A 27,046-nucleotide genomic window follows, 5' to 3' on the forward strand; every position below is an offset into this window, starting at 1 on the left:
TAGAAATTTCCAGTTGGCACCTAGTAAAGAAATCTGGGCATAAAGATGAGAGATGCGGGTCATTCTCTTATGGTCATTGCGGCCATGGGGGTAGATGAGGTAGCCTAAGATGGCAGTGGATCTCAATCTTGACTGCATATTGGAATCAACTAGAGAACTTAAAAAAAAAAAAAAATATATATATATATGTCTAATCCTTTCTCCAGAGATTCTAATCCAGCACTGGGAGTCCTAAAAGTCCTTCAGGCCATTCTAATGTGTAATGAAGATTAAGAACCATTAGTTTGAGTATGAAGAGAAGCCAGAAATGAAAAACACGAAGATTTGAGGATTACATTCCCATGAGGGAGAGAGTTGTGGCCTGAGAAAAAGGGAAAAAAAGATTGGTAACACAGAGGCCAAGGAAAGACTATTTAACCCTTTTGTGCCCAGCAGTACAGCGACCATGAACTTCTTCAGCCTGGGAAGCTGCTGTACGACTGCATTAAATATTCTCAGCAGAGGCCTTTAGGACTGTTTGAAACCAAAGAAATGGACGTGCACTGTAAATTACTGTTTTTACAGGGAGTTATATGAGGTGTCTGAATTTTCGGTAGGAAAAATAGAAATTTTGAAAATTTTTATTTGTTACACATATGTGCCAGTAGATTCCGGTGGGGACTTGGGTATAACTAGTGGTACTTCATATGTACCACTCAACACTTTGCGTTGGCTTGTGGGAGGGGGCAACAAGATCAAAATCCCTAATATCTACCAAAAATTCAGACACACTCAATGATTCAGTCAGCACGCTTCCATTAGTGAAAAGACTTTGTATCAACAAACACTCAAAGCAGAAAATAACTGGGTCACCAAAGGGTTAAGGAAGGAGAAGTAGCGAGTAGAATACTGCAAAGCAGACTCTAAAGTGCCCACTTACTGCCACGCTGTTCAGGCTTTACTAGTAAAGGGCAGCTTCCAGAGGACATGGTGATGTTCCTGAAGAGTTTAACACATGGCTCGGCATGGGATAAACACTCATCTTTTCCGGAGAGTTAATTAACACCCCCAGAGATCTGAGAGCACAGTAGGAAATAAGCTGTCTTAATTTCAAAACTGATGCAAACTTTGCATTCTGTTCTTCAATATAGTTTTATCTTAACATAAAAGTAACATTTTAAATGACATACTATAAAGGAAAAACAAAATAAAAATTCATTTCAAACCATATGAGCCACTACAAGAGGTTGTCTCCGTTTTCTGGGTTCTTAATGTATTATTACATACTTCATACTGCAATTAAACTGCAAACAAATTATAGCTGATTACAGTCCTGGCTTGTCCACACTAGCTTTAGAAATTCTACATTTTTGAAAATGGGATTCTTTGCTTAAAGAAAAAAAAAAAAAAAGACGACTGACTGGATGAGAGAAGCTGAGGTCTAGAAAGACTTCTAAATTGTATATACAAATCATACTGTCTTTGACATCAGTTAACTAAGTTTTTAACCTGTTTTCTGGCAATCTAAGGTTTCTGCAGAGATTTTTAAAAAATACGTAAAACTTAGTTCCTCAAATATCAAAATGGAAATATAAATAGGGAAATGTCTCAAAACATTGCCAAGTCAGGAAACAAGCTGTACTGAAGAGGAAACAAAGGAAAGGAATTGAAATAACATAGATGACACATTTTTTTTCAAATGTCACATTTAATGTTTTCACCACTGTACTTCAAATCTACATTGTACAAAGTGACCAGTAAGTGTGCCATGGTAATTGACCAACCTCTGAGATTGTACCTTTCACACCAGTGTCTTCTTGGGCTCTTTTGATACTAAACACGTTTCTCATTCAAGTGAATTGAAATGCTTCAGTTGGGTTGATTCTCAGGAGCCTCATAAAAAAAAAACAAAGATATTGCACCATCTTTGTTTAGTAATTCAATGTTTGTTTCTTTCACAGCAAATAATTACTTCATTGAAGTTAAAACTTCCAAACATAACTTATTAATAGTCTTCAAATTCAGCTCAGATCACTCAAGATGAAAATCTCTGCTAAATACAGATAACTTACAATAACTTTAACAGTTAATTGTCCATAACACACACCAAGGTTTTTTCCTAGACCAATTTTAAGACGATCCATTAGTATTCCTTGTACAGGTGAAAAACGATCTTCAATTTTCTTGTCTTTTTTTTTTTTTTAATATAAAAGTTGGAAGGGACATTCAAGTTTCAAGTCTCCACACTGAACTTAAAAAAAAAAAAAAAATAACCATCATCAGCATGTGGAGGTAAACAAGCCAAGTTGTATAACTCCAGGAGGTAGAGGCCTTCAATTTGTATTCATATATACATATGCACAGAAGAATTCAGTGTTTCAACAGAAAAAAGAAATTTGTCAAAAAGTAATAAGTTATTTACTACTGTGACATTTCAAGACTCCCACAGCTTTGCCTAAGGACACAAACACATTTGACATATTTCCCTATGTGCCTTTTTTTTTCTTTTTGTGACTTTAATTTTTTTTTTAATTTGTTTTTGTCTTTTTTTTTTTTCAAATTTTTTTTTTTTTTTTTAACTGTCCAGTGCAGGAAAAGTCTCACAAAATTTCACAGACCTAAAATGTGCAAGCTAGTTCTCTCTCTATACAGCAATGTTAGGATTCTTTTTGAAATTAGCCCAGAAATGAATTATTTACACACATGAAAGATGCATGCCTTGGGGTTCTTTTATGTAAGAAAGAGCAGAAAAACTTCTAATAAAAATAGATTAAATATATATATATATATTTATACTGGGTAAGGAAAAAAAAAAGTTTAGTCTCTCCTAGTCACAAACTCATTCTCTCTACCCACAACATTTGATTTTAGACAGCACACATCACCGTCACGGCTCTAATGAAGCTAATTATAGGGCTTGATCATTAGGTGGCATGCCCCTACCCCCTACCCCCAAGGTGCAGCCACGATCAGCTCACGTGGCTCCATGATTGGTCGCAGGCAAAGTCTCTAGATTCTTTAGTTTTAGAATACCCCAGATCTTCAGGAATGGCTCAAATATCAAAACGTATGACTGTCCTGTGTGTGTGTGTGTGTGAACAACCTCACTTCATTAAAAAAAAAAGAAAAACACAAAACCCCAAACTCCCAAATTTGGTTCAATTCTCTTCTGTTCTGAGGTGAGCCATAACAGCTGCACTGAATTCATAAAACATGTGCAACTCTGGGTAAAATATGTTTCTAAAAGCACAACCACTTTACAAGATTAAAAGTCTAGTAACATTTCTAAATATTATTCATATCATACAAGTAGTGGTTGTTAATTTAAAACTTCATTAGTAAAATTACAGTACAAGCATGATTAACCTCCAGAATTGCAAATCCCAGACTCCAGTGGAAAGCTACATTACATCTTCAGTAGTACATTATCTTCCACCGTCACTCCCACACCAGAGGAGATGGGGGCATCTCAGACGGCTGAGCAACAGTGGAACTAGGAGAAAAAGGACACGATGAAATTAGGTGGAACGCCACAATGCGCCAAAGGGCAATTCACTACTGCTTGTTTTCTTCTCTTCCTTTAAAAAAACGGTAAAGTTATCACGATTCCTGGATTTTCATTTAGCGTCTCTAAAGTGAAACTCGTTCCAAATCATTAGTGCAGGATCCGTATCTACAGTGAGGCAATATGGTACAGCGGCTAATACACGGGCTTGGAAACCACTTGTCATTTAGTAGTTGTGTGACACTGAGCAAGTTCTTTAACCTCAAATTTCCTCATTTGAAAAGGGACAATGCTGCCTACCTCACAGGATATTGCACGGAATACATGAGATAATGTATATAAAGTGATTTGTACAGTGTCTACTACTACATAGAGTAAATGGTAGCTATTAGAAATAATATCATCTACAAACAATCAGGAAAATAACCTTAAGGGATGCAGAATTATCCATTTAAATATAGCCTCTCAAAAGACAGTGACTTTAATTGGTGACCTATTTAGAACAAGCCTCCTAAGAGTCTTCTATCAAATTTTGAGTAGAACAAATATATTATCAGTTGCTACCCCACCTCCCATGTGTCTGTCTAATGTTGCTAACTAGATTATAACTCCTGAGGGGTGTGTGTGTGGAACTGCTTTGCTTCCCCAGGGCCCGGGATAAGGAATGATTTGCACCTGAGAGGTGCTAAAGCACCCAATGCCTGAGTAACTGGCTCTGAGAGGAAAACAGTAAAACAATTTATAACCACAGGGAAGTAAAAACGCAACTTAATTTTTTTATACAGAAAAATACACAACAAAAATGAAAGCCACCTGATTTAAAAATTCTAAACAAAAAATCTTGACTTTGGTTCAATATATTCAATCAAGGATATTAAAAGGGAAGTGAGGGGAAGGGGTGAAGAAGAGGGAAAAAGGACAGGCTGAGAAGAAAAGGGGAAGAATGTGTCCGTTATCAATTCATTGCTTCACAGATTCAAATTCACCTTTCTTTGCCCTATTTTGTGATACCAGAGCCAGACCCCCTGTACACATTTCGCCTTTGCCACCTGGTGTGATGCTACCTTTTGTCAATAGAGGGCGCTGGAAGGGCACTGCAAAGCCTAGCATTAGGAAAAAGCTTCCTTTGCTGGTTAGGTTGTGCTTTTTGCCCCCGGCTTTATCGACATACCCTTTGGCAAGTTTCTCTGCAATCCAGCAGGGCCTCTTCAAAGGACCAGTTCCACACCTTTGGCAAGTTTCTTCACCACCCTCAGGCTGTGTGTTCCTGTGGCAACCCTGGTTGGGTTGGGGGGACTTCTAAGTTCTTAACTAATTCCTTGCTCACTCTCCCCAGCATAAAGAGAGTAGCTGCTCTCTGCAATTGTTACTTCAGGAACTTCAGGATCCTTTTTATCCCTTTTAGTAGTTAATCACTTTTTCCTAGTGAATAATTCTTGCTATTAAATTTTCCCTGTTCATATTACTGGTGTGGCTTCTTTCTGCTAACTGGACCCTGATTGCTATAGGAATTAGGAGAAAAGAGATCAAGAAAAGGAGAGAACAAAGACCAGGATCCAAAGTAGGTTAACAGTTCTTTAACCAATAAACCTGTTGTTTTGCCTCTGAATAGGCCACACCAGCAGTCCACCTGTAAGGAAATGATTTTCTTGCTTGCAGTTATTAGTATAGGGGCAGGGATGCGGTAGGACCCGAGATGACCTAACTCCAGGGCAGGTGGCTGCTATATCCTGGTGCGGGAGGGTTCCCAGGTACACATCAGACAGCACAGTGGTCGCCTGGGAAAAACATCTACCTCAGCACCCGCAGTGAACTGGCGTGTTCTCTAGACAGTGTATACTGATGCTTAGATTTTTAATACACCTACTCCTAACTTATCCACTCTCTCCTTATCCGACATTTCACACGTAAACAACGGTAAAAATTCAACTATCCGATTATTAATGAAGCAGTGGGGGTGGCGGCAATGGCTGCAGAGCATCCCCTCCCTTGAGGTGGCCTCTGGGAAGCTGGACCCTGCTGCCCCATGCTCTTCACTCCCTCCTGCTGGTGGGGGCGCTACATCCAGCTGCTGTGGGGGGCAGGGCTGGCCTACTCCTAGGCCACAGCCTCCCCGCAGGTAGGCAGCACCGAGCCAGCAGAAGCCTGCTCTAGGTTCCCAGTTCCTATGCTGCCTGAGGTCCTGCAGCTCAAAACTGCTGTGGGGTGGGGAGGAAAGAAAGAGGCATCAGAGAGGGTTTGAAGAAATGTCTGCAAATTTAATGACATCCCAAAGTGAGCGGAAGTGGGCCTGAAGCCTCCCTCTTGGTGGGGCCAGGTGTGGAGCCAGGCTCCCAGGGCTCTTGCAGGAAGCCTTGAGCCTTGGTGACTCGCCAGGCCCAGAGGGCAGGGCAGGCTCCTGGATCCTGAATGCAGGGCTTGCAGGGGTAAAAGTGAAGCCCTGACTCAGCACAGGAAGAAGGTGAAGTGGACCTTCTAGTCAGTCACATAGCCTGGCTTTATCCAGCTTGGTCTCCTCCAAGCCTCCTTCTCCGCAGAGGAATAATCACGGTGAGGAGCACGTGAGTAAATCTTAGCTGTTATTATGTCTACATTTTCTAAATAAAAAAAATCAGACAAATGGATGGTATGAAAAGAGAGACAAAAAAAAAAAAGCCTCCATTTTTGTACAAGGCAGGTTTTCGCATTAACGACCTGTCTTTGGAACCTAACCATGTCAACAAGTGAGGAGTGGGTGTATGCTTTTGACTAAAGCCAAAGCTCATAACGGAAATTTTCTGTTGGACCTTTTATCTGTGCTATCTACTCTGAATAAAAACGGAAATATGCTGAACAGCAAAATCAAAACGGCGTCCTTTTAATTCTACCAGCAGTGTTAGAGCCACATTCATGTAGTTACCTAATAAAGCTCTTAAAAGCAGCAGACTGAGGGTTGATGCAGAGAGGCACTCTGTTTCCTTTCTGCTGTTCCAGAATGAACTGGTGAATAATTTCTGTGGAGAAAACAAACATCATGTAATCCTTGTCCATCTGTAGGCCTGGAAGCAGTGGATTCCACTAACTCTAGCCAGCATAAACAGCATTTCCTGCTGGTTTCGTTAAACACACAAGTCATCTATCAGGCAGAATTCAGGTGAACTTTCCTGAAACCAAAATGACAGCTGTTGCCAAGCACAGGGAAAAAAACCCCTCAAAGGTGGCATAACACTGATTGGAAGCCCGTCAGTAAGAAGGGTAGAATGGTTGATAAATTTGAGGGTGACTCCTCAGGATTGGCACAATGAGTGATTACTGTCTTTTTTAAAAAATCACTTAAAAACCTCAGGTGGTGTTTAAGTACACAGCTCTGGACTGGTTTCTTTGGGGATCTCTTCTAAGATATCTTAGAGTAGATGCATTCAGAATTTTGGCTGTCAGTAACCCCCATTCCACCCCAATATGAGATTACATCAGGACATTTTATAATGGCAAACTGCCAGAAGTTTCTTTCTCTTATCATTATCCAAGAAATGATTCCTTTTAGTGAATCTTCATCCTTTTTTAAACTTTGCATGTTATATAAAAAAGAATTCCAATATATTTCATTCAGTGATATCATATTGAATGAATACACATTAAATATATTTTGATTCACACTCACTAAATAAGTCATCTTTGAAAACAAGAATATACATTCCTCTGCCTGACTTTCACCTGGATATAATATTAAATCAGCATTTTTATAACGCTTACAGTTTTCGCATATATGCCCTGGACAAACAGCTACATACAAGGTTATAAATTAAATATATACAGGAACTTTGGTCACCATCCAGATCTCAGGCCTTCAGGACCAAATAATGGAATATGCTACTAGTCATCCTGCCTGGCCAAAGACCAATAGAGATACTCACCTTTCACCTGTCGAACAGAACTGAGGTTCTTCTCAAAAGTGTCATCAAATTTGGGATTGGTGACGGGCTCAAAGTCACTGGTATAAACTCTTCCAGTAGAGGTGGAAAAGCAACATTTACACATACATGTGTGATATCGTAGTCGCCCTTCATCTAGGTAGGGGTGGGCTAAGGCATCCTTAGCGGATATTCTTTTGGACTGAAATCAAATTTAGAGACCAGCACATCAACATTACAGATAAACATGACTGTCCACACAGGATCTTTCACAAGACACAGTAACTGCTTTCCACAGCTCATATGTAATTTACAGCACATCCTATGTAGAGAGGGATAACTGAATTTAGAGGTGGATAACATAACAGCAGAGGGAGCACCTGACTTAGGACGGCAAACCCGTTACCATCTACCACCATAAAGCACCGAGAAGTGCTTTCCCGCTAAAAATCTGAAAAGTTCCTACCTTGAAATGGATGTATACAGAGGAAAAAAAGACAAACATCATGACATTTAAAAATGCAGTGCTTTGAAGGGGTAAGTTTACATTCTAAGTAACAGCCTGTATTTTCTAAATATGTCCCAGCATTTAGAAGAGATTATGGTGGCAATTTTAAAAAGCTCCTTGAGACTTTTCTTCTTTTAGAATACCAAACATAAGGCCAAAGCATATCTAGAAGCTGGTGGAGTGAGCAAGACAGCATGTAGTGGTCTGAATGCCATTTACTGATACCCAGCTCAGTCTGAATATCATGGAGTCTAGTCCATGCCTGTGGTTTCCTGGCACTTTGGATCAGAATACCTGATGTACTAGTTTCAGGTTTCATAAACCATAAATATTTTTTGAACTCATTATTTCATTTAAAAAAATTTGAAAAGTGCCCCCCTTTTTAGCTCAGTGGGCTGAGAGAAAGTAGCTTTTAAAGGATGTAAAGAGGGACTCAATTGTAGAGAGAACAAAAACTGACACTTGCCTTACTTCCAACATCATGCATTTCACATTACACACCACACACACACACACACACACACACACACACACACACACACGACCTCTTTGTACTCTTAAATAAGCTAAAAATAACTGGGTCATCCTGACTGGTTCTGATCCCTCAAAGAATAAAATGTTAAATATTTTCCATAAGCCTGGATCCCCTAAAAAACCATTTTATCTCTGATTTTTGCTATGCCGACGTTAAAAGGCATGTAGTGAACTTTATTCACAAAAGAAAGCTGCTGTTTATTCACCAGAAACAGACTTGATAACCTTGTTTTTTTTCTTTTAATACCTGCGTGGTTTGTATTTGGTGACGTAGCCTTTCTGGAGTTTGACTTCCTTGCACACTCCTGGCCAGTAAACTTTTTCTTTCCTTTTTTTAAATAAGCCTGAGTCTTCCTTGGACTGCCATTTCTGGAGGTTCCCCTGGGATCAAGTTCTACCGTAGGAGCCAAGAAAATCTGAGTAGGCTGACAGTCCTCCCCACCCAGCCCTGGGCCCCTCTGGTCCTCTCAGCTGCCTTCCCCTTAGTTCCGTGGGTCAGTCTCACGTACTGTGATTGAGTGCTCTGGTTTTTGCACAGTAAATCTGATTCTTGCTGATCTACTTCTGTTTCCAACTGAGCATGCCTGACTGTGTCCACATTGGTGGCAGCCAATGATGGAATCTGGGTTTTAATTTTATCATCTGACCATTTCTGTCAAGTGGCAGATGACAGAGATTGGGTCCCTGTCAGCTGCCACCTGCAGCTAGAAATGGGTTCCCGGGTAGCTTTCTTTGTTTATTTGAGAATTCTAACAAACCTGTTGCTGTCAAATTGATTCCGACTCACAGTGACCCTATAGGAGAGAGCAGAACTGCCCCATAGGATTTCCAAGGAGCCACTGGTGGATTCAAACTGCCGACCTTTTGGTTAGCAACCGAACTCTTAATCACTACACCACCAGGGCTCCGAGGATTCTGATATTTCCTGAAAATTTGAGAATGCAGGGTTGGAAAGTTTTTGGTGTTTTCCTAACCATTAATATAGCCTGGTCTGTGTTTGTATTTTGTGTGTACACCAATATGAGTTCCACTAAAGTGTTTTACTTAAGAGAAGCTTTTGAACAAAAAGTATACCAAATTCCTGGCTGCAATGGTCAGCTTTCTTTTATTTCTCTAAACAAATCAATGGTTCCTTAAACAATTAAAAATTTTAGGACCCCTGAAGGCATAGTGGTTAAGAGCTATGGTTGCTAACCAAGAGGTTGGCAGTTTGAATCCACCAGCCACTCCTTGGAAACCCTATGGGGCAGTTCTACTCGGTCTTATAGGGTCACTATGGTTGCAATTGACTCGACAGCAACGGGTTTGGTTTTCTAGCCCATCTGGAGCAAAGGAGAATGAACAAAAACAAAGAAACAGGCAAGGTTAGTCCAAAGGACCACTGGACCACAACTGCCACAGCCTCTACCAGACGGAGTCCAGCACAACTAGATGGTGCCTGGATACCATCTCTGACTGCCTTGACAGGGATCATGATAGAGGGTCCCAGACAGAGCGGGGGTAAAATGTAGAACAAAATTCTAGCTCACAAAAAAAGACCAGACTTACTGGTCTGACAGAGACTGGAGAAACCCTGACAGTATGGCCCCCGGACACCCTTCTAACTCAGTAATGAAGCTCACCCTTCAGCCAAAGATTAGACAGGCCTATAAAACAAACGATAACACACATAGCTCAACAATGTATACAAGACTAAATGGGCACACCAGTCCAAAAACCAAGACGAGAAAGCAGGAAGGGACAGGAAAACTGGATGAATGGAGGTGGGGAACCCAAGGTCAAGAAGAGGAGAGTGCTGACACACCGCGGGGTTGGTAATCAATGTCACAAAACAATTTGTGTATCGTTTAATGAGAAACCAATTTGCTCTGTAAACTTTCACCTAAAGCACAAATAAAAAAAAGTTTTAGTATCTCTTATTACATAAGGAGCCCTGGTGGTACAAACGGTAAAGTGCTCAACTGGTAACCAAAAGGTTGGCAGTTTGAACCCACCTAGTGGCTCTGCGGGACAGACTTGGTGATCTGCTTCCATAAAGATAATGGCCAAAAAAACTCTACGGGGCAGTTCTGCTCTGTCACATGGGGTCACTAAGAGTTGGCAGTGACTTGATGGCACCTAACAACAAAAACATATAACTATATAAGAAAAAGAGGCCATGTGATATTCCTATGCAAGATGATTCTTTGGATGAATTACAGGTAGTACTCGACTTACGTTCCAATGACTCATTTGTCAGTTCTAATGTAAGTCAAATATCTCATTTTTTAGTTTCACTGCTGTCTTTTATTATCAGTATCTTTATAAATCTTTATAAATCTGATCTTTATTTGTCTTTGGGGGCTGGCATAAGAATGATAACATCGACAAATTACGCATTGCAACACTGGATGTAGTACATTTACTAACGATAGGATATAAAAAACAAAAAACGATGGTTGTAAGTGCTGTTCATCATAACTCGAATATGTTGTAAGTCGGGGATTACTTATAGTCTGATTTAATACAGTCATGAATCAACGTTCACGATACGTTCTGTTAAGTAGGATGTTATGTGGTTTGGAAGTTGTGTAAACATCGTTGTATACATCCAACTTACAGGTTATGAACATCCAACTTACATACGACCCGTAGTTATGAACCAATCCCAGTAAAGTCTATTACATTAAAAATTTGAGGTACATACAGTAGTTTGTAATAACAAATGGGCACTACTTTGTGATGCGCATCAAATTATTATTATTGTTGTATTATTATGTTAGATGTTTTAGTGTATCTATGTTTCTTTCATGTTTTTTATGCATAGGAAGGTACACCATATGCTAAGACAAACATTTGAGTAACTGATGTTAGATGTGAACTGCACCTGTTTCGACTTACATACAAATTTGACTTAAAGACAGATTTAGGAATGGAACTCGTTTATAATCCAGGGACTGCCTGTATAACCTTATGGGACCATGGACATTTATGTGGCTGGGCGTTGTCCAAACACATTATGTGGTACATGACTACAGTTGTGAATTAAAAAAAAAATCTGTCTTCTTCCATATTTTACTGCCTTGCAAAAATAACGCTAGCGCAATATTCTAGCTTATACATGTTTTTTATTTGTTTTCTCACAAAAAGCCTAATTATTTTCAATTTCTTTCCTATGAGTTTTATTGGTCAGATAAGCTAATATTTTGTCTAAGATTATAAAATTGCAAAATTATGTGTTCAACTAAATTAGATGAATGGTATTAGGCAGTGCGCTTCTAAAAAAAATTAGATTTTATAATGCTATACATAAATCATAAGGACTTAATGTATCAACGTAAATTTTTATTTCCTGATTTTCAGGTAACATTAAGACCTTACTAATATTAATTTGGGAGCCCTGGTGGTACAGTGGTTAAGAGCTTGGCTGCTCACCAAAAGGTTGGCAGTACGAATCCACCGGCTGCTCCTTGGAAACCCTGTGGGACAGTTCTACTCTGTCCTATAGGATTCGCTATTAATCAGAATCAATTCAACGGCAATGGGTAATATTAATCTGAGTTAATAAACATTCTTTGGCTACCTGGACCACATAATTTTGATATATGTAAGCTCTTCATTAGCCATCAATAAACAGTTTTAAAAAGATACGCAAGTTTTACATGAAGTGTTTTTTTTAGAGAATGTTAAAGAATGTGTGTTAACGGTAGGAAAATGTGTATCAAAGGCAACTGACGTGTTTTTGTCAGTGGAAAAAAGCGAATAATTATGTCTAAAAGTAAAACTTTTCTGATTGTGCTAGAGTATGAAAGAAGCAATAAAATGTATTAAGGTCCATAGGTGATGTTAATGGTTTGTCCTTGAGTGCTAAGCTAAAGGTTTGCAGTTTGAACCCACCCTGTGGTACTCTGGAAGAAAAGACCTGGTAATCTGCTTCCCTTTAAGACAACAGCCAAGAAAACTCTATGGGGTGGTTCTATTCTGTAACACATGGGGTTGCCATGAGTTGGAATTGACTTGATGGCAACCAATAACTTACTATTTTAAAAAATACTGCCTGTAATTATCTGCTGTCTTTAGATACTTCTGACTTATATTCATACTCATACCTTGATTGCCTTATACTCATACCTCATATTCATACTTTACCTCCTCTGACAACACTTTTTGATTTTGCCTTGCCTAAATTCAGAATAATTCAACCACAGTTGAGTTTCCTGGATGGCTACTGTATAACAAAAAGCTTTATTCCTCGACCTTATAAAAGGAGGGGTACTAAAAATAATTAGAAATGTTTGATATTCTCCAAATATATGATTAGTCCAATATTATCATGAAAACTGTCCTGTTTATATATTAAAAACCCAGTGTTCCTAGGATATTTATAAATAAGTGAAACGTATTAATGTAATTATACCATGTACTTTTCAGGTTAAAAGAAACATATTCATGTTTCAATCAGGTACACAGATTGACATAACTGTCAATAAATTAGAAAGAAATAATTTCTAGGTTTAAATACAATTGTCACTTGGTGACATTTACAATATATTTTATGAGATAAATTAAAGGCCCTAGAGATTTGTTTCATCTCTTTACTATTTCAAGGAAATAACTCATTAAATCTTTATAAACTGATTATTTATTACACCTCATCCTTTCTAATATTATTATAATAAAAGAACCAGAGCCCTTTAATCTTATCACCCTCTGGTGGTTAGTCTTTATTCTGAGATCTAAAGATACTTACTACCTTTGTGAATTTGATAACCGTGTGAGAAAAGCTGCTGTCTTCTCATCGTGAACAGACCAATGTAGACTTTCTCTCTTCAATAATTTTGCGGGTTCTTTTTCCCTTTAAATACCTGTCGTGTTTTGTATTTGGTGTGCCAGTCCTTTTGAATTCTGACTTCCTTGTATCACGGCATGTGAAATTTTCTTTCCTTGTCTACATGCTTCCATTTTTAAGTCTCCCTTTGATAATAGTTACTGGCACAGATGTGAATAATAAATATTCTATCAATAAATTAATAAATGAAGAGCTGAACGTATAGTGCAATTTGTAGAATATCCCAGGAGAGTAACAAGTCCAGAAATGGTATTTGGAAAAGCTACCATCTCAACAACCCAAAGACAGAACATTTCCTTATGGGATATAATGGGCAGATTTTTTCAAATAATCTTAAACTTGTTTTTTCCACTGATTTAACTTGGTGTCAAACTCCTTTTATGAATCTCCAGATAAATAAGAAGAATGGTACAGTTCCTTATTTCTCTTCAGCTAGACTCTCACATGTTAATCATCAAATGTCTGAGTGATGAGTGAGCATGAGACACATGAAGCTAGGGGTTGAGGTTTATTTTTTGAAAAGTCATTATTTACATTACTCATCTAATCAAAACCATGATGTTTCTCTTAGAACACATGTATCTTTAATTCATTAAAAAATAATAAACAAACACTACTTACTGGATCAAAGACCAACATCCTGCAAAGGAGATGAACAGCTTCATGTGTAGCCTGGCTAGACAGGGTATAAAGTACAGGAAGAGATGGCTGTGGGAAAAAAAAAGAATGTCAAATATTTGAGTCTTTGTGTAAGTAGATAGGTAATACAGCCAATTTATGACAAGATAAGTACCCGCCTCAGAGGAAGAATGTGCACAGGGAACTAGTTTTCCCCTTGCTAACCAATCTTCAAAAGCAACAATTGTCACTGACTTCCAGTAACATATCTTAGACTGCATGATTACCCACTGGAGGCCAGAGCACAAAAGAGCCTAGGAAAAACGAAAACTAATCCTGTAAAAACAGTGCTCCTGTTAGGCTTATACCTTAAATACTTTTGGCAAGAAGGGAAACATGCCTAGGGGTAGGAGAAAAAAGACCCTGGCCATCTGTAAAGTAAGTATGTGAACTGTCTTACAGTAACATGACCATAATGTTGCCAAAATACTAATTTGAGAGAAGCACACAGGTATAGGATACTCAAGAATTTATCAAATCTTTTGAGAAAGTGTGCTACTGCTTTTTGCTGGTTTCATCTGAATTGCCTTTAGCATTGATTTCTCACTGAACAATTGGCAGGCACATCTACATGACCATATCTAAGGCCCTGAACTGGGGCAGGGAGATGGCTTTGATGACCTGAGAAGCCATAGAGCTTATAAAGCTTCTATTTCACTGCTTGAAGAGTCAGGGGATATAGCAGGTGGATGGCATCATTGCTCTCTCAAACAACTATACTCTTTACTTCTAATATTGGAAAAGGAGTCCCTTGGTTAAGTGCTGACTACTAGTCAAAAGTGGTTTATACCCACACAGAGGTGCCTGGGAAGACAGGCCTAGTGATCTGCTTCTGAAAGGTTACAGCCTTGAAAACCCTATGGAGCAGTTCTACTCTGCACACATGGGTCACCATGGGTCAGAACAGACTCAAGGGCAACTAATAACAATATAGGAAAAGAAGAATTAAGGAAGGTGATGAAAAAACGTTTGGACACCCCCTTTCTTCTAATGGCTTAATACGACCTTTGGTAGTAAGGTTTTACCTGAATCTTGGAAAGTTCTACATGTATGGCCAAATTATTTCTGGTTTGATTTTCATGACATTCCATTTTTTAAAAGAAACCAATCCCTTAGTGGGGTATGTGGTTTACTCAGTGGCTTTTATAACTGACTTCTACTTAAAATCTTTCTGTGGCCAGATAAGTTTGCTAGGTCAAAGTCTACGAAAAAAATCAGCTCAAATAACAACAAAGACAAAGCCTGGGTTTAAAGAAAATAACCTAACGTCAGGGGTATTGACCTTCACCATGCTCTGGAAAGTGGAAGATGCACAGAGCTGCACACATTTTATCTGGATCTGATCCCTTTCTATTAAATCAAAGGACTTCATATGCCCTCGGCTTCTCAGGGATTTCTGATAAAACTTTGAACTTTTAGGTAATAATCTCAGAGCAGAGCAGCATTTCATAGCTCCCTGGGACTCCCGGTTCATATGATGATCAAATTGCTTCATTATGATTATACTACAATTCTAGGTTTGTGAGAAAATGCACAAGGAGAGTTTTCAAAATGCATGTGAACATGGTGAGATCGTCTTTACCTGGTCTGCTCTCTTCTGCAGGCAATGCTCTTCACAACATTTTAGAGTCAGGGAATTTACATATTGTTACTACATCACTATAGTCTATTAATAGGAGGGAAGAGGTGTGTGCGTGTGTGTGTGTGTGACAGAGAGGCAATATGTGCACGGGTTTCAGGGTAGAAGTGGACTATTTGAACAAACACTATTATATTATTAATTCTGAAGTAAACTGGAAGCAACCCTTGGAAACTCTTACATATTTCCTGTTTTTTGTCTTATACTTTGAGTTGTTGGTCTAAGAAAAATCAAAATATTGCAGAAAGAAAAGCCACTGACATTTGAACTCTTGGAGGCCAGAAAGGAGTACCGTAAACAGCGACATAAGCAGGCCTCATGCTCATCAGGCTTCTACAACACCAGGGAACACGAGACGCAGACACTACAAGCAAAACATTTACTTGTATCTTGGTCACAGCCTCAGTCTTGCTAACTTGCTATGACAACCACTAACACCAAGTTTTTACGTATCTGCCTCCTTCCAACAAAAGCCACGTAGGAAAGACCAACAAAAACAATGCTGACAAGACACTCAGAATTGTCAAGAGGCAATTATTCACCATGCAGTTTTCTTCAGGATCAAGGAGTAACAGAGATAAGTTTAGATTGCAGTTCTAGTTCTGTCCTGCCACTAACTAATTGGACATATCAGTATCTCTGGACCTCACTATCCTTAAGTACAAAATGAGGAAGTTGTACTAGATAATCTCAGAAGACTACTTCAGTTCTAAAATTGCACAAGACTCAATAGGATTACCACAGATAAAAAGCATTAAGTGCACAGAACCCATACATAGGTGGCATTCAAATATTTGCTAACCAACTTATTACTCTTTGACGCATTTAAGTTTTCACTGATAGAGAAGTATTTCTCATCTCAAATTTAGTAGCCCTGAAACTACCTGTATTATCAAGATAAGAGTAAGGGAGTACAGAGTGATGAGGAAGAGGTTTTAATTTATTACAACTTAATTTACATACATTTTCCTCTAGAATTTTTTCACTGTGTGAAGTGAGATAATTTGATGTTCTTGGTTTGATCGTGAATTGCTGTTCTCTTTTTCACTGGCTTGGGCAGGGTGGCAGCCAAACTAGCCAATTCTTACTGACTAAAATGTCTCCCCATAAGCGATTCTTTCCTTTCCACTCTGGTGAATCTACCCTTTATTTTATTTTTATGGTAGAGGTATATCATAGCTTACGGAAGAGAATATTGGAATGAGCATTAGGAGACTTGAGTTCTAATTCTAACGTTGCGATTACTACACTTGGGTAAGTCACTTGAGTCCTGGTTTTCTCATGTATAAAACTGCACCAATAGACTTCTTTGCCTGCCAACATCATTGATAATGCCAGGCCCTGGGTTAGGTGATGTTTAGCAAGCAAGAAAGACATGTAAACAAGTAGCTCTATAGGCTACTAAATGGAGAGAGAGAATGAATTAGGAGGCAAAATATAAAATTTGTAAGACTTGAGGACAACTGGATACGGTGGTGGTGGTGGTGGTGGGGGTGAAAATCAAATGAGTAGATGTCAAGGTCACCTGAGACTTTAAACGCTTATTTTTCTTTTTCCAAATTTCATCTTTTGTTACAAAAGTGCACCGCAATAAGTGCACTAAACATAAGGCTAGATAGTGGTGATGTTTGCTATGCTGAAAGTAATTAACATCACTGAACTGTACATGTAAAATATGTTGAAAGAGCAAATGTTTTATAATATATATTTTTACCACAATTAAAAATTAAAAGGCTAGGTTTCATTTCAGCCTAGAACAGTCATATGCTTTCTCTTTTTCTGCATTTATACGCATGTTAAAAGAGTCAATTCATTCATGCCAATACCTGTCCAGAAAGATAACCATTAATAATTTAGTTGTCAGCACTGGCTCTACAGGAAAGATGTATTTGAGATGCTGCTTCTCTAATTCCATTCTCTTCCCCTCTAATTCACCAGCCTTTATCATTGAAACTGGTCTGGGCACAGGATACCAGGAATAGACAAGAAGTTGTATTTTTCATGATGTGCAACAGAATAAATTTGCATAACAGGAAAAAAAAGGTTGGAAATAGGTCCTAAATATTCCATTCGGAAATAAGTTTTTGCCAATTCCTCCAACATTCACACATGTTGCTTTTCCTCTTTAAAATGTACCAGTCCATTTTCTGTTTGTTCTGCAAACCTGTAAGTCACTCAGCAACGCAGAAGTGAATGGGTGCCAGTGTAGAGCCACGAGGACAGAAGGGTTATAAAGAGTACTCTGTTAACACCTATGATAAGTGTCAGTGAACTGAAGCAAGGATGAGCTTCTGGGCTTGGGTGAGAAGCCTTAAATGATATATTAGAGTCATCCTAAGCCAACTGCAGAGTGCTGGAGACCACAGGAGAGTCTGCTAGGCTGTGCAAGTGTCATGGTACTTTTCATCTTAACTGGCAGCAAAGAAGCTGTGCTCATCACAGCAAAGTTAACTGAGAATTCAAAATGCATAGCGCACTTGAGTAAGTACTCAGAATCACCTATAAAATAGGAAGTTTGAACCAAGTGAACTCTCTAACATACTTTCATTCTATTAAACATATGTTATGGTTCCTATCAGGAGACAGAACAATTTTCGCTCCAGTGAAAGTATTATATCTCTATTTCTGACACAATTAGGTGCGTACAACATGAAGAAAAATGAAGACCTAAACCACATAACATATGAACAAAAGGACTAAGAGTTGATAACAGACTTGCAAATCCTGTCAGGTCAGTGCCTCAACAACCCCAAAAGTATTTGGGCTGTGACAACTAATCACCTCTTGGTGCAAGGCTCTGAGTTGTGGAAAAGAGACAGTGAATACAAAATACCATGCAGTGTTTTTGACTGCCCAGTAACCCCTTTTAGGGAGTCGCCCTCATCTTACTCTCAAACCAAGTGGCTCGGCCAGGCTGGATTCCAATCTCCTTACGCTACGTTGGGTACCTGACCCAGGCCTGGCTGGTCAAATTCCATCGAGCACTGTGACTGGCTCCAGGATGGGCACATGGTCTAAAACAGACCTCACCCAACACATCCTCCCAACCCTCTTCTCCCAAAGTTAGAAAAGCTAAATACTAAATGTGTTTAGCCTGTCTTACAGCTAGGAGGCCACATACGACACATTTCTGGACAATGACATATGAACAGACGTTTGCTAGGGAGGCTTCTGAGAAAGCTTCTGCTGGATAAAAGCAATGAACATTACTAAGGTCTGTTTTCCCCCCATTTTCTTGCTTTGAATGTGGATATGATTTCTGGACAAGCAACAGCCATTCTGTGTTCAAGAAGTGATAAGGAAGAAGGTATGAGGTCAACATTCTAAAGATGGCAGAGCAGAAAAAAGAAAAATCCTGGATCCTTGATGACATAACTGAGCTGCTATGCCAGCTCCAGACCGCCTACACCTCCGGACTTCTTGATATGATGAAAAAAATGGACTCTTATTTCTTTAAACTGCTGTATGCAAGAGTTTATTTTCTTTTTAAAATCATTTATAACCAAACATTTCAAATGAATCAGAAGCCTTCCAAATATTTTGCTTCTGCAGCTATTTGGGAAAGTTCTTTCCAGAAGGATTACTATGCTAGTAGAATGTAGGCTTGCACTACAGGTTCCATCTTCAACAACACATGGAGAAAGCCTGCCTGAAAATGAAGCTGCCGCACAGGAAAGCAGAGAAGAGGAGAGTCAGGTTCCTGGCACAGAACATCATTTGCGTACCTGGATCCAGCAGGGCCTGACAGTAGCTGTAGCTGAAGACTTCTCAGACGTATGAGCCAGTAAGTCCCCTTTTTGGCTTAAGCCAGTTTGACCTGAGTTTCACCGGAAACAGTGCTAACATGCCACTTGGAACTATGTGTACTAAGCAACCAACAAAAAGAAGTTAATTTGAGGCAGTAATCTGGGACTTTAAGAACCGAGCAAACTAGGTTCTCCTTCTGTATACGGACATGAGTATTTCTAAAAAGTCCCAACAAATAAATATTACATCTTTCTGTTTGTACGAATATATGTAAATAAATGCAGACAAAAATATGTCTGGAAAGAGATGGTCAACAGACTGGGAATGGAGACTATGGTAATCGAGAACAACTTTAACTCTATCTGTAAAATTTTAATTTTACATGTACTCACATATTACTTGAAAATATAAAAATAAATTAAAAACAACAACCCATGAAAGTGTAGGTGCCAGGCAGAGTAGAATACTGACTATGAACATAGACTTTGGAGTTGAGACCAGGCTTATAATCTTCAACATATTATTTAACCTCTTTAATCCCCCACCTCCCATCTATAAAAAGGAACAATAATGAGACGTCACGGTGGTGCTGTAAAGATTTAACAAGCTAATGCATAAGAAGTGCTTAGGATAATACCTCATGCATTGCAAACTCCTAATAATTGTTTTTAATAGAGAATGATTATTTCCATCTAACTCTGTGTAGCTGCTTAAATGGGAGCTACATGAAAGAAGCTTAGTTTTTCTTTTTTAATAGCCCAACTAAAAAGCCTATAGAAGTATTCCTCATGACTTTAAATACAGTTAATCTAACATTCTTATACTAAATAATTTAGAATAAATATAGTAATATGTAGCTTGCCCCGTGAAGACCTCCAGTTTGCCTAAGCAGCTTCGCTCAGGACTTCTGAGAGTCTTTCCTAAAAGTTAAAGGCTCTTTCTGTGTGCATGTATTTTTATTTTGTGTAAATACAGGTATGTGCTGCATAATGTCTGTTGGAACAAAGTCCGACAGCATATTCCTCCTTGGTCCAATAAGGTTTAACAGAGTTCAGAAATTCCCATCAGAAAACAGGATGTGGCAGGCTAAGTACTATAGATCCTATCTGTCTCTCACTAGCTCTCTGGTCCTGTTAGCCCAGGCCCTGGGGTGACAGGGGTAGGCGGTCCTGGCAGGCAGACTCCACTGAAGTCCCTGAGGAGGACGCCCTGCTAGGTTGCTGCCCCACTTGGCTAGGAAGCCCTGTGAGTCATGCCCAGCCCAAAACCGTGGCTCATACTGGGATGGCGAGTGCTGGGGTGGGCACAGAGGAGGCGTGGGCAGGGATGGAAGAGTTTAAAGCCCATTAGGGCAGGTGGCTCCCACTCATCTGTCAGCTTGTCATACTTGGGGCCTTGTGTGTTCCTGTGATGCTGGAAGCTATACTACCGATATTCAAATACCAGCAGGGTCACCCATGGCAGACAGGTTTCAGCTGAGCTTCCAGACTAAGACAGATTAGGAAAAAGGATCTGGCAGCCTATTTCTGAAAAGAATTAGCCAGTGAAAACCTTATGAATAGCAGCAGGACACTATCTGATACAGTGCTGGAAGATGAGCCCCTCAGCATAGAAGGCACTCAAAATACGACTGCGGAAGAGCTGTCTCCTCAAAGTAGAATCGACCTTAATGATGTGGATGGAATCTTTGCAACCTTCATTTACTAATGTGCCATGATTGAAAATGAGAAGAAACAGCTGCAAACATCCATTAATAATCGGAACATGTAATGTATGAAGTATGAATCCAGGAAAATTGGAAATCATCAAAAAATGAAATGGAATACAAAGATCAATATCCTAGGCATTAGTGAGCTGAAATGGACAGGTATTGGTCATTCTGACTGGGGCAATCATATAGTCTACTATGCCGGGAACGACAACTTCTTGAAGAAGAATGGCGTTGCATTCATCGTCAAAAAGAACATTTCAATATCTATCCTGAAGTACAACACTGTCCGTGACAGGATAACATCCATACACCTACAAGGAAGACCAGTTAATCGTACTATTATTTAAATTTATGCACCAACCACTAAGGCCAAAGATGAAGACACTGAAAATTTTTACCAACTTTTGCAGTCTGAAATTGACTGAACATGCAATCCGGATGCACTGATAATTACTAGTGATTGGCAGGGGCAAGTTGGAAACAAAGGATCAAGTAGTTGAAAACACAGCCTTGGTGACAGAAGTGTTGCCAGTGATCGCATGATTGAATTTTCCAAGACCAATGACTTCTTCATTGCAAATACCTTTTTTCACCAACATAAACAGTGACTATACACATGGACCTCTCCAGATGGAATACACAGGAATCAAACTGACTACATCTGTGGAAAAAGACAATGGAAAAGCTCAATGTCATCAGTTAGAACAAGGCCAGGGGCCAATTGCGGATCAGACCATCAGTTAGTCACATGCAAGTTCAAGTTGAAAATGAAGAAAACTAAAACAAGTCCACGAGAGCCATGGTATGACCTGGAATACATCCTACCTGAATTTAGAGAAAATCTCAAGAACAGGCTTGATGCGTTGAACACTAATGACTGAAGACCAGGCGAGTTGTAGAATGACATCAAGGACATCATACATGAAGAAAGCAAGAGGTCATTAAAAAGAAGAGAAAGAAAAGACCTAAATGGATGGCAGAAGAGGTTCTGAAACTTGCTCTTGAATGTCAAGTAGCTAAAGTGAAAGGGAAAAAAATGAAGTAAAAGAGTTGAAGAGAAGATTTCAAAGGGTGGCTCCAGAAGACAAAATAAAGTATTATTATGACATGCACAAAGACCTGGAGATAGAAAACCAAAAGGGAAGAACATGCTCGCCATTTCTCAAACTGAAAGAACTGAAGAAAAAATTCAAGCAATACTGAAGGTTTCTACAGGCGAAATATTAAACGACACAGGAAGCATCAAAAGAAGATGGAAGGAATACACACACAGAATCACTATTCCAAAAAGAACTGGTTGATGTTCAACCATTTGAGGAGGTAACATATGATCAGGAACCAAGAGTACTGAAGGAAAAAGTCCAAGCTGCACTGAAAGCATGGGTGGAAAACAAGGCTCCAGGAATTGACAAAACACCAATTGAGATGTCTCAACAAATGGATGCAGTGCTGGAAGTGCTCACTCGTTTATGCCAAGAAATTTGAAAGACAGCTCCTTGGCCAACCGACTGGAAGAGATCCATATTTATGCCTATTCCCAAGAAAGGTAATCAAACCGAATGCAGGAATTATCGGACAATACCATTAATATCACATGCAAGCAAATTTTGCTGGAGATCAATTAAAAGCAGCTGCAGCAGTATATCAACAGGGAACTGCCAGAAATTCAAGCCAGATTTAGAAGAGGACATGGAACCAAAGATACCACTGATGTCAGATGGATCCTGGCTGAAAGCAGAGAATAGCAGAAAGATGTTTACCTGTGCTTTACCGACTATGCTAAGGCATTCAACTGTGTGGGTCATAACAAATTACAGATAATGTTGCAGAGAATGGGAATTTCAGAATACTTAATTGTGCTCATGAGGGATCTGTACATGGATCAAGAGGTAGTCGTTGAACAGAACAAGGGGATACTGAGTGGTTTAAAGTCAGGAAAGGTGTGTGTCAGGGTTGTATCCTTTCACCATACCCATTCAATCTGTATGCTGAGCAAATAATCTGAGAAGCTGGACTATATGAAGAACAGGACATCAGGATTGGAGGAAGGCTCATTAACAACCTGTGTTATGCAGATGACATAACCTTGCTTGCTAAAAGTGAAGATGACTTGAAGCACTTACCAATGAAGATCAAAGACCATAGCCTTCAGTATGGATCACACCTCAACATGAAGAAAACAAAAATCCTCACAACTGGATCAATCAGCAACATCATGATAAACGGAGAAAAGACTGAGGTTGTCAAAGATTTCATTTTACTTGGATCCACAATCAACACTCATGGAAGCAGCAGTCAAGAAATCAAAAGACGCACTGCATTGGGAAAATCAGCTGCAAAAGACCTCTTTAAAGTGTTGAAAAGCAAAGACGTCACCTTGAGGACTGAGGGGTGCCTGACCCAAGCCATGGTGTTTTCAATCGCCTCATATGCATGGGAAAGCTGGACAATGAATAAGGAAGACTGAAGAAAAATTGATGCCTTTGAATTGTGGTGTTGGTGAAGAATATTGAATATACCATGGACTGCCAAAAGAATGAACAAATCTGTCTTAGAAGAAGTACAACAAGAATGCTCCTTAGATGCAAGGATGGCGAGACTATGTCTCACATACAATGGACATGTTATCAGGAGGGATCAGTCCCTAGAGGAGGACATCATGTTTGGTAAAGTAGAGGGTCAGTGAAAAAGAGTAAGACCCTCAATGAGATGGATTGACACAGTGGCTGCAACAATAGATTCAAGCATAGAAACAATTGTAAGGATGGTGCAGGACCAGGCTGTGTTTCGTTCTGTTGTGCATGGGGTCGGTACGAGTTGGAACCGACTGGATGGCACCTAACAACAACAACAACAGGGCAGGTGGGGGAGCAAGTAAGGGAAGGGAGCTGGTGGGGTGCAACTGTGAGCTGGGCTCTCAGGACAGTGGCCACAGAGCCAAAGTTTTCGCGCCATCCCTCGGTGCAGTGGTCCCAGGCCTGCCCAGTAACCATCCTGCATGCCTCTCTCCTGTATATAATATGGTGTTCACACAACGTCCAAATCATATAATGTCCTATTTCACAGAATGTATCATGGCTGTTAAGCAACGTCATACCTGTAGTATTGTGCTATATATACATCTCCTTCTGCCTTGCTCATAAGCTTAAATCCTTTTCATACTAAGTTTTTCTATAGGTTTTTGTAAAGAACATTTATCATGTGACAGAATACAGGGGGACTGACCCTTCTCAAACATGTTTTTTGCATCAATTGAGATAATCATTATTTTATTTAAAACGTTAAAATATATTTAGATGTTCTGTTGGTGAACCATTCTTGCATTCCTGGGATAAACCCCACTTATGTATGTATTGTTTTCTTGTTTTAAGCTGTATCTACTATTTTAGAATGATAACTTTAACATATTTTAAAGGGGTATTTTATCAGAGGAAATGAATAAAAGATATCCTAGAACCAAGAGCAGATGGTATATGATACAGAAATATTAACATATTTTAAAGGGATATTTTATCAGAGGAAATGAATAAAAGATATCCTAGAACCAAGAGCAGGTGGTATATGATATAGAAAAAAAAAAAATGACATAGCTGACATAAAAATCAATTAACCAATCATTAATAATAATGATAATCATTATCATCATCATAGACAATGGTTAACATTTATTAAGTGTTTAGTGTGTGCCAGGCACTATTATATGCTCTTAGCATGCACTACCTCTTAATCATTGTAACGATCTAACGAGGTGGTTACCATTTTTATCCCTGTGCTACAAATGAATGAGCTGAGGTACACAGGGGCTAAATAATTTGCCTAAGGTCACATACTGAGTTATTGGTAGGGCCAGGATTCATTCTTGAGCAGTCTGAGAACTCTACTGCACAACTCCTAGGACATTATCCAATATGCTCTACAATGTAGAGAGCCTCAGACTGATACAAAGGCCTGCACTAATAATCACTACAGTCCAGAGAAACATAAATTGAGTATATACCCCGTGGGGAGTGCTAAGTACTATGCCTTTCACAGAATAGTCATGATGTACAGAACTGCGCGCACACACACACACACACACACACACACACTCTCACACTCACTCACTCTCTCTCTTTCTGGGGGTTATATTAATCTTTTAAAGTTGAAAAAAATTCCAGGTGGTTATATACTACAAATACTTATGTGTATTTTTCAATCTTAAGTCTAAACAGTTAAAATATGAATGTAGATAGTCTTGAGCAACTGTTACAGGCTAACAAGTGGCATATGGGACATGCATCATGGGATAGTGAGTGGGAGGGGAAAAGGCAGAATCTGTCTAAAGTAAAGAGCTTTAAGGGCCTGTTGACTACTGTTGAGAGCACTAATGGTATGAAGATCAATTAGCAAATGCAGACCAAAAACTGAATTCCCATGGGGAGGTGGGAAGAGAGTAGGGAGGGAGAACCAACCAATATGCCAAGTTCATTTACATTCATTTATATATGGTAGATGTAATTTACTCTCTATACAAACTTCCCTGGGTTAGTGTTTAAAGACCATGAAAACCTAAGGGGGCCACCTCCAGCACTGGTTAAAAGCAGACTAAACATAAGGTGGCCTTTAACGTCTACACTAAAGTATCTGGCTTTGAGCAAAAACGTTCTCCTAACTAGTTTTCGAGGAGCCCTGGTGGTGCAGTGGTTAAGCACCCGGCTACTAACCGCAAGGCTGGCGGTTCAAACCCACCAGCCACTGTGCCTGAAAAAGATGTGGTAGTCTGCTTCCGTAAAGATTTACAGCCTTGGAAAACCTATGGGGCAGTTCTACTTTGTCCTGTAGGGTCACTGTGAGTCAGAATCGACTTGACGGCAATGGGTTTTGATTTCTAACTAGTTTTTATCATACTACTCTTCTCTTTAAAATGAAAACATTTGGATACCAAGGCTAGCCAGGGCTACCCCTAACTTTTACTGTGGTGCTCCTCTAAGGCAATCACCATACTTTATGATAATCAGCAAAATGTTAAACTTTAAGAGGCATTGCTGTTAAGAAGCCAATTCATCAGGCAAACTCATGTACAAATGTGGAAGAAAGGATTCTGATAGACATCTTAACCTATTTAACTAAATAAAAATGGAGCTCTGAATTTCCCTTTCTATCCCTCTTTGTTTTAGAAAGTAATATGATATATACTGTTTTTTACTTAATTGAAAGCCCTAGGTTTTCACAACTAACACATTTTTAAATTTCTGGTAGAAAAAGACTCACTTGCCAAGAATGCTCAAGAGCACGCGCAGTGACTATTGGTGCAGTGAGTTACATTTGTGAGCTGTTCTACACAGCAGGCAGGAAACTCCTCAGGAAGTCTTGCTCTTTCGGCTGCTGTTCAGCAACCCTTTGACACAAAGAATTAATTAGCTGGCAACCATCAGCAATAGTTAAAGTTCCTCTAGAGACAGAAAGGTGGCACCAGAGCATCTGAGCTTTATCACTTTTAGTTATCGGCTACCTTTAGCTAGGGAAGATTTACGGACCTAACGATTTTAAAAAGGAAAATTATTTTGCTACTTCCAAGGACACACTTAACATGGGGTACTGATAAATTAGTTCAGTGTTCCTGATGCTGGCCAACAGATAGAACATAATAGATCTTGCTAGTTCCTTCTACCATAGAGAACCTTCCCTTAGGTTAAGACTTCCTGTGCTTTTCTAAGGGTGTCAGGGCCTCAAATCAATTTATATTTCTAAACTACACGCACCAGAAGGATGTAACTGTCAGGGAGCTATTTAAAATACAAGGATCCACACCTCCATTTACTAGCTTTGGTGGTTTTAGAAGATAACACATTTTACCTCATTGCCCTTTATGCCTGTGAAAATAGGAGCTCTGGAGTCACACTAGAATTGCAGAGAAGGAACTGCAAGGGAAGGGGAAGGCAAGGCTTTGCACAAATGTCTGGCTGGTAATTGGTGACAAGGAATGTCAAACTCGGTTTGTCATTTGGTACCATCAATCAGATCATCTAAATGCCCAATTTAGAAGGA

The 27,046-nt window shown here is 39.3% G+C and overlaps 1 protein-coding gene across 2 annotated transcripts in view; it reads right to left on the minus strand.

Annotated features, from left to right (window-relative positions):
* Positions 1 to 1,650: 1,650 nt before the first annotated feature.
* The window catches only part of NLK (nemo like kinase), a 184,696-nt gene continuing 159,300 nt past the window's right edge, over positions 1,651 to 27,046 (minus strand). Inside the window, exons 8-11 of one of the 2 annotated variants that reach the window (XM_049861463.1) lie at positions 13,866 to 13,952; positions 7,378 to 7,576; positions 6,384 to 6,477; positions 1,651 to 3,472 (exon numbers count right to left, since the gene is read on the minus strand). In XM_049861463.1, the coding sequence (XP_049717420.1) occupies positions 3,418 to 3,472; positions 6,384 to 6,477; positions 7,378 to 7,576; positions 13,866 to 13,952 (435 nt within the window). In that variant the 3' untranslated portion in view covers positions 1,651 to 3,417. Of the gene's footprint in view, positions 3,473 to 6,383; positions 6,478 to 7,377; positions 10,535 to 13,865; positions 13,953 to 27,046 lie in introns of those variants that run through there. The other variant, XM_049861464.1, reaches the window with a different exon arrangement.

Source organism: Elephas maximus, chromosome 19, assembly GCF_024166365.1.
Source record: "Elephas maximus indicus isolate mEleMax1 chromosome 19, mEleMax1 primary haplotype, whole genome shotgun sequence".
NCBI classification, from domain to species: domain Eukaryota; kingdom Metazoa; phylum Chordata; class Mammalia; order Proboscidea; family Elephantidae; genus Elephas; species Elephas maximus.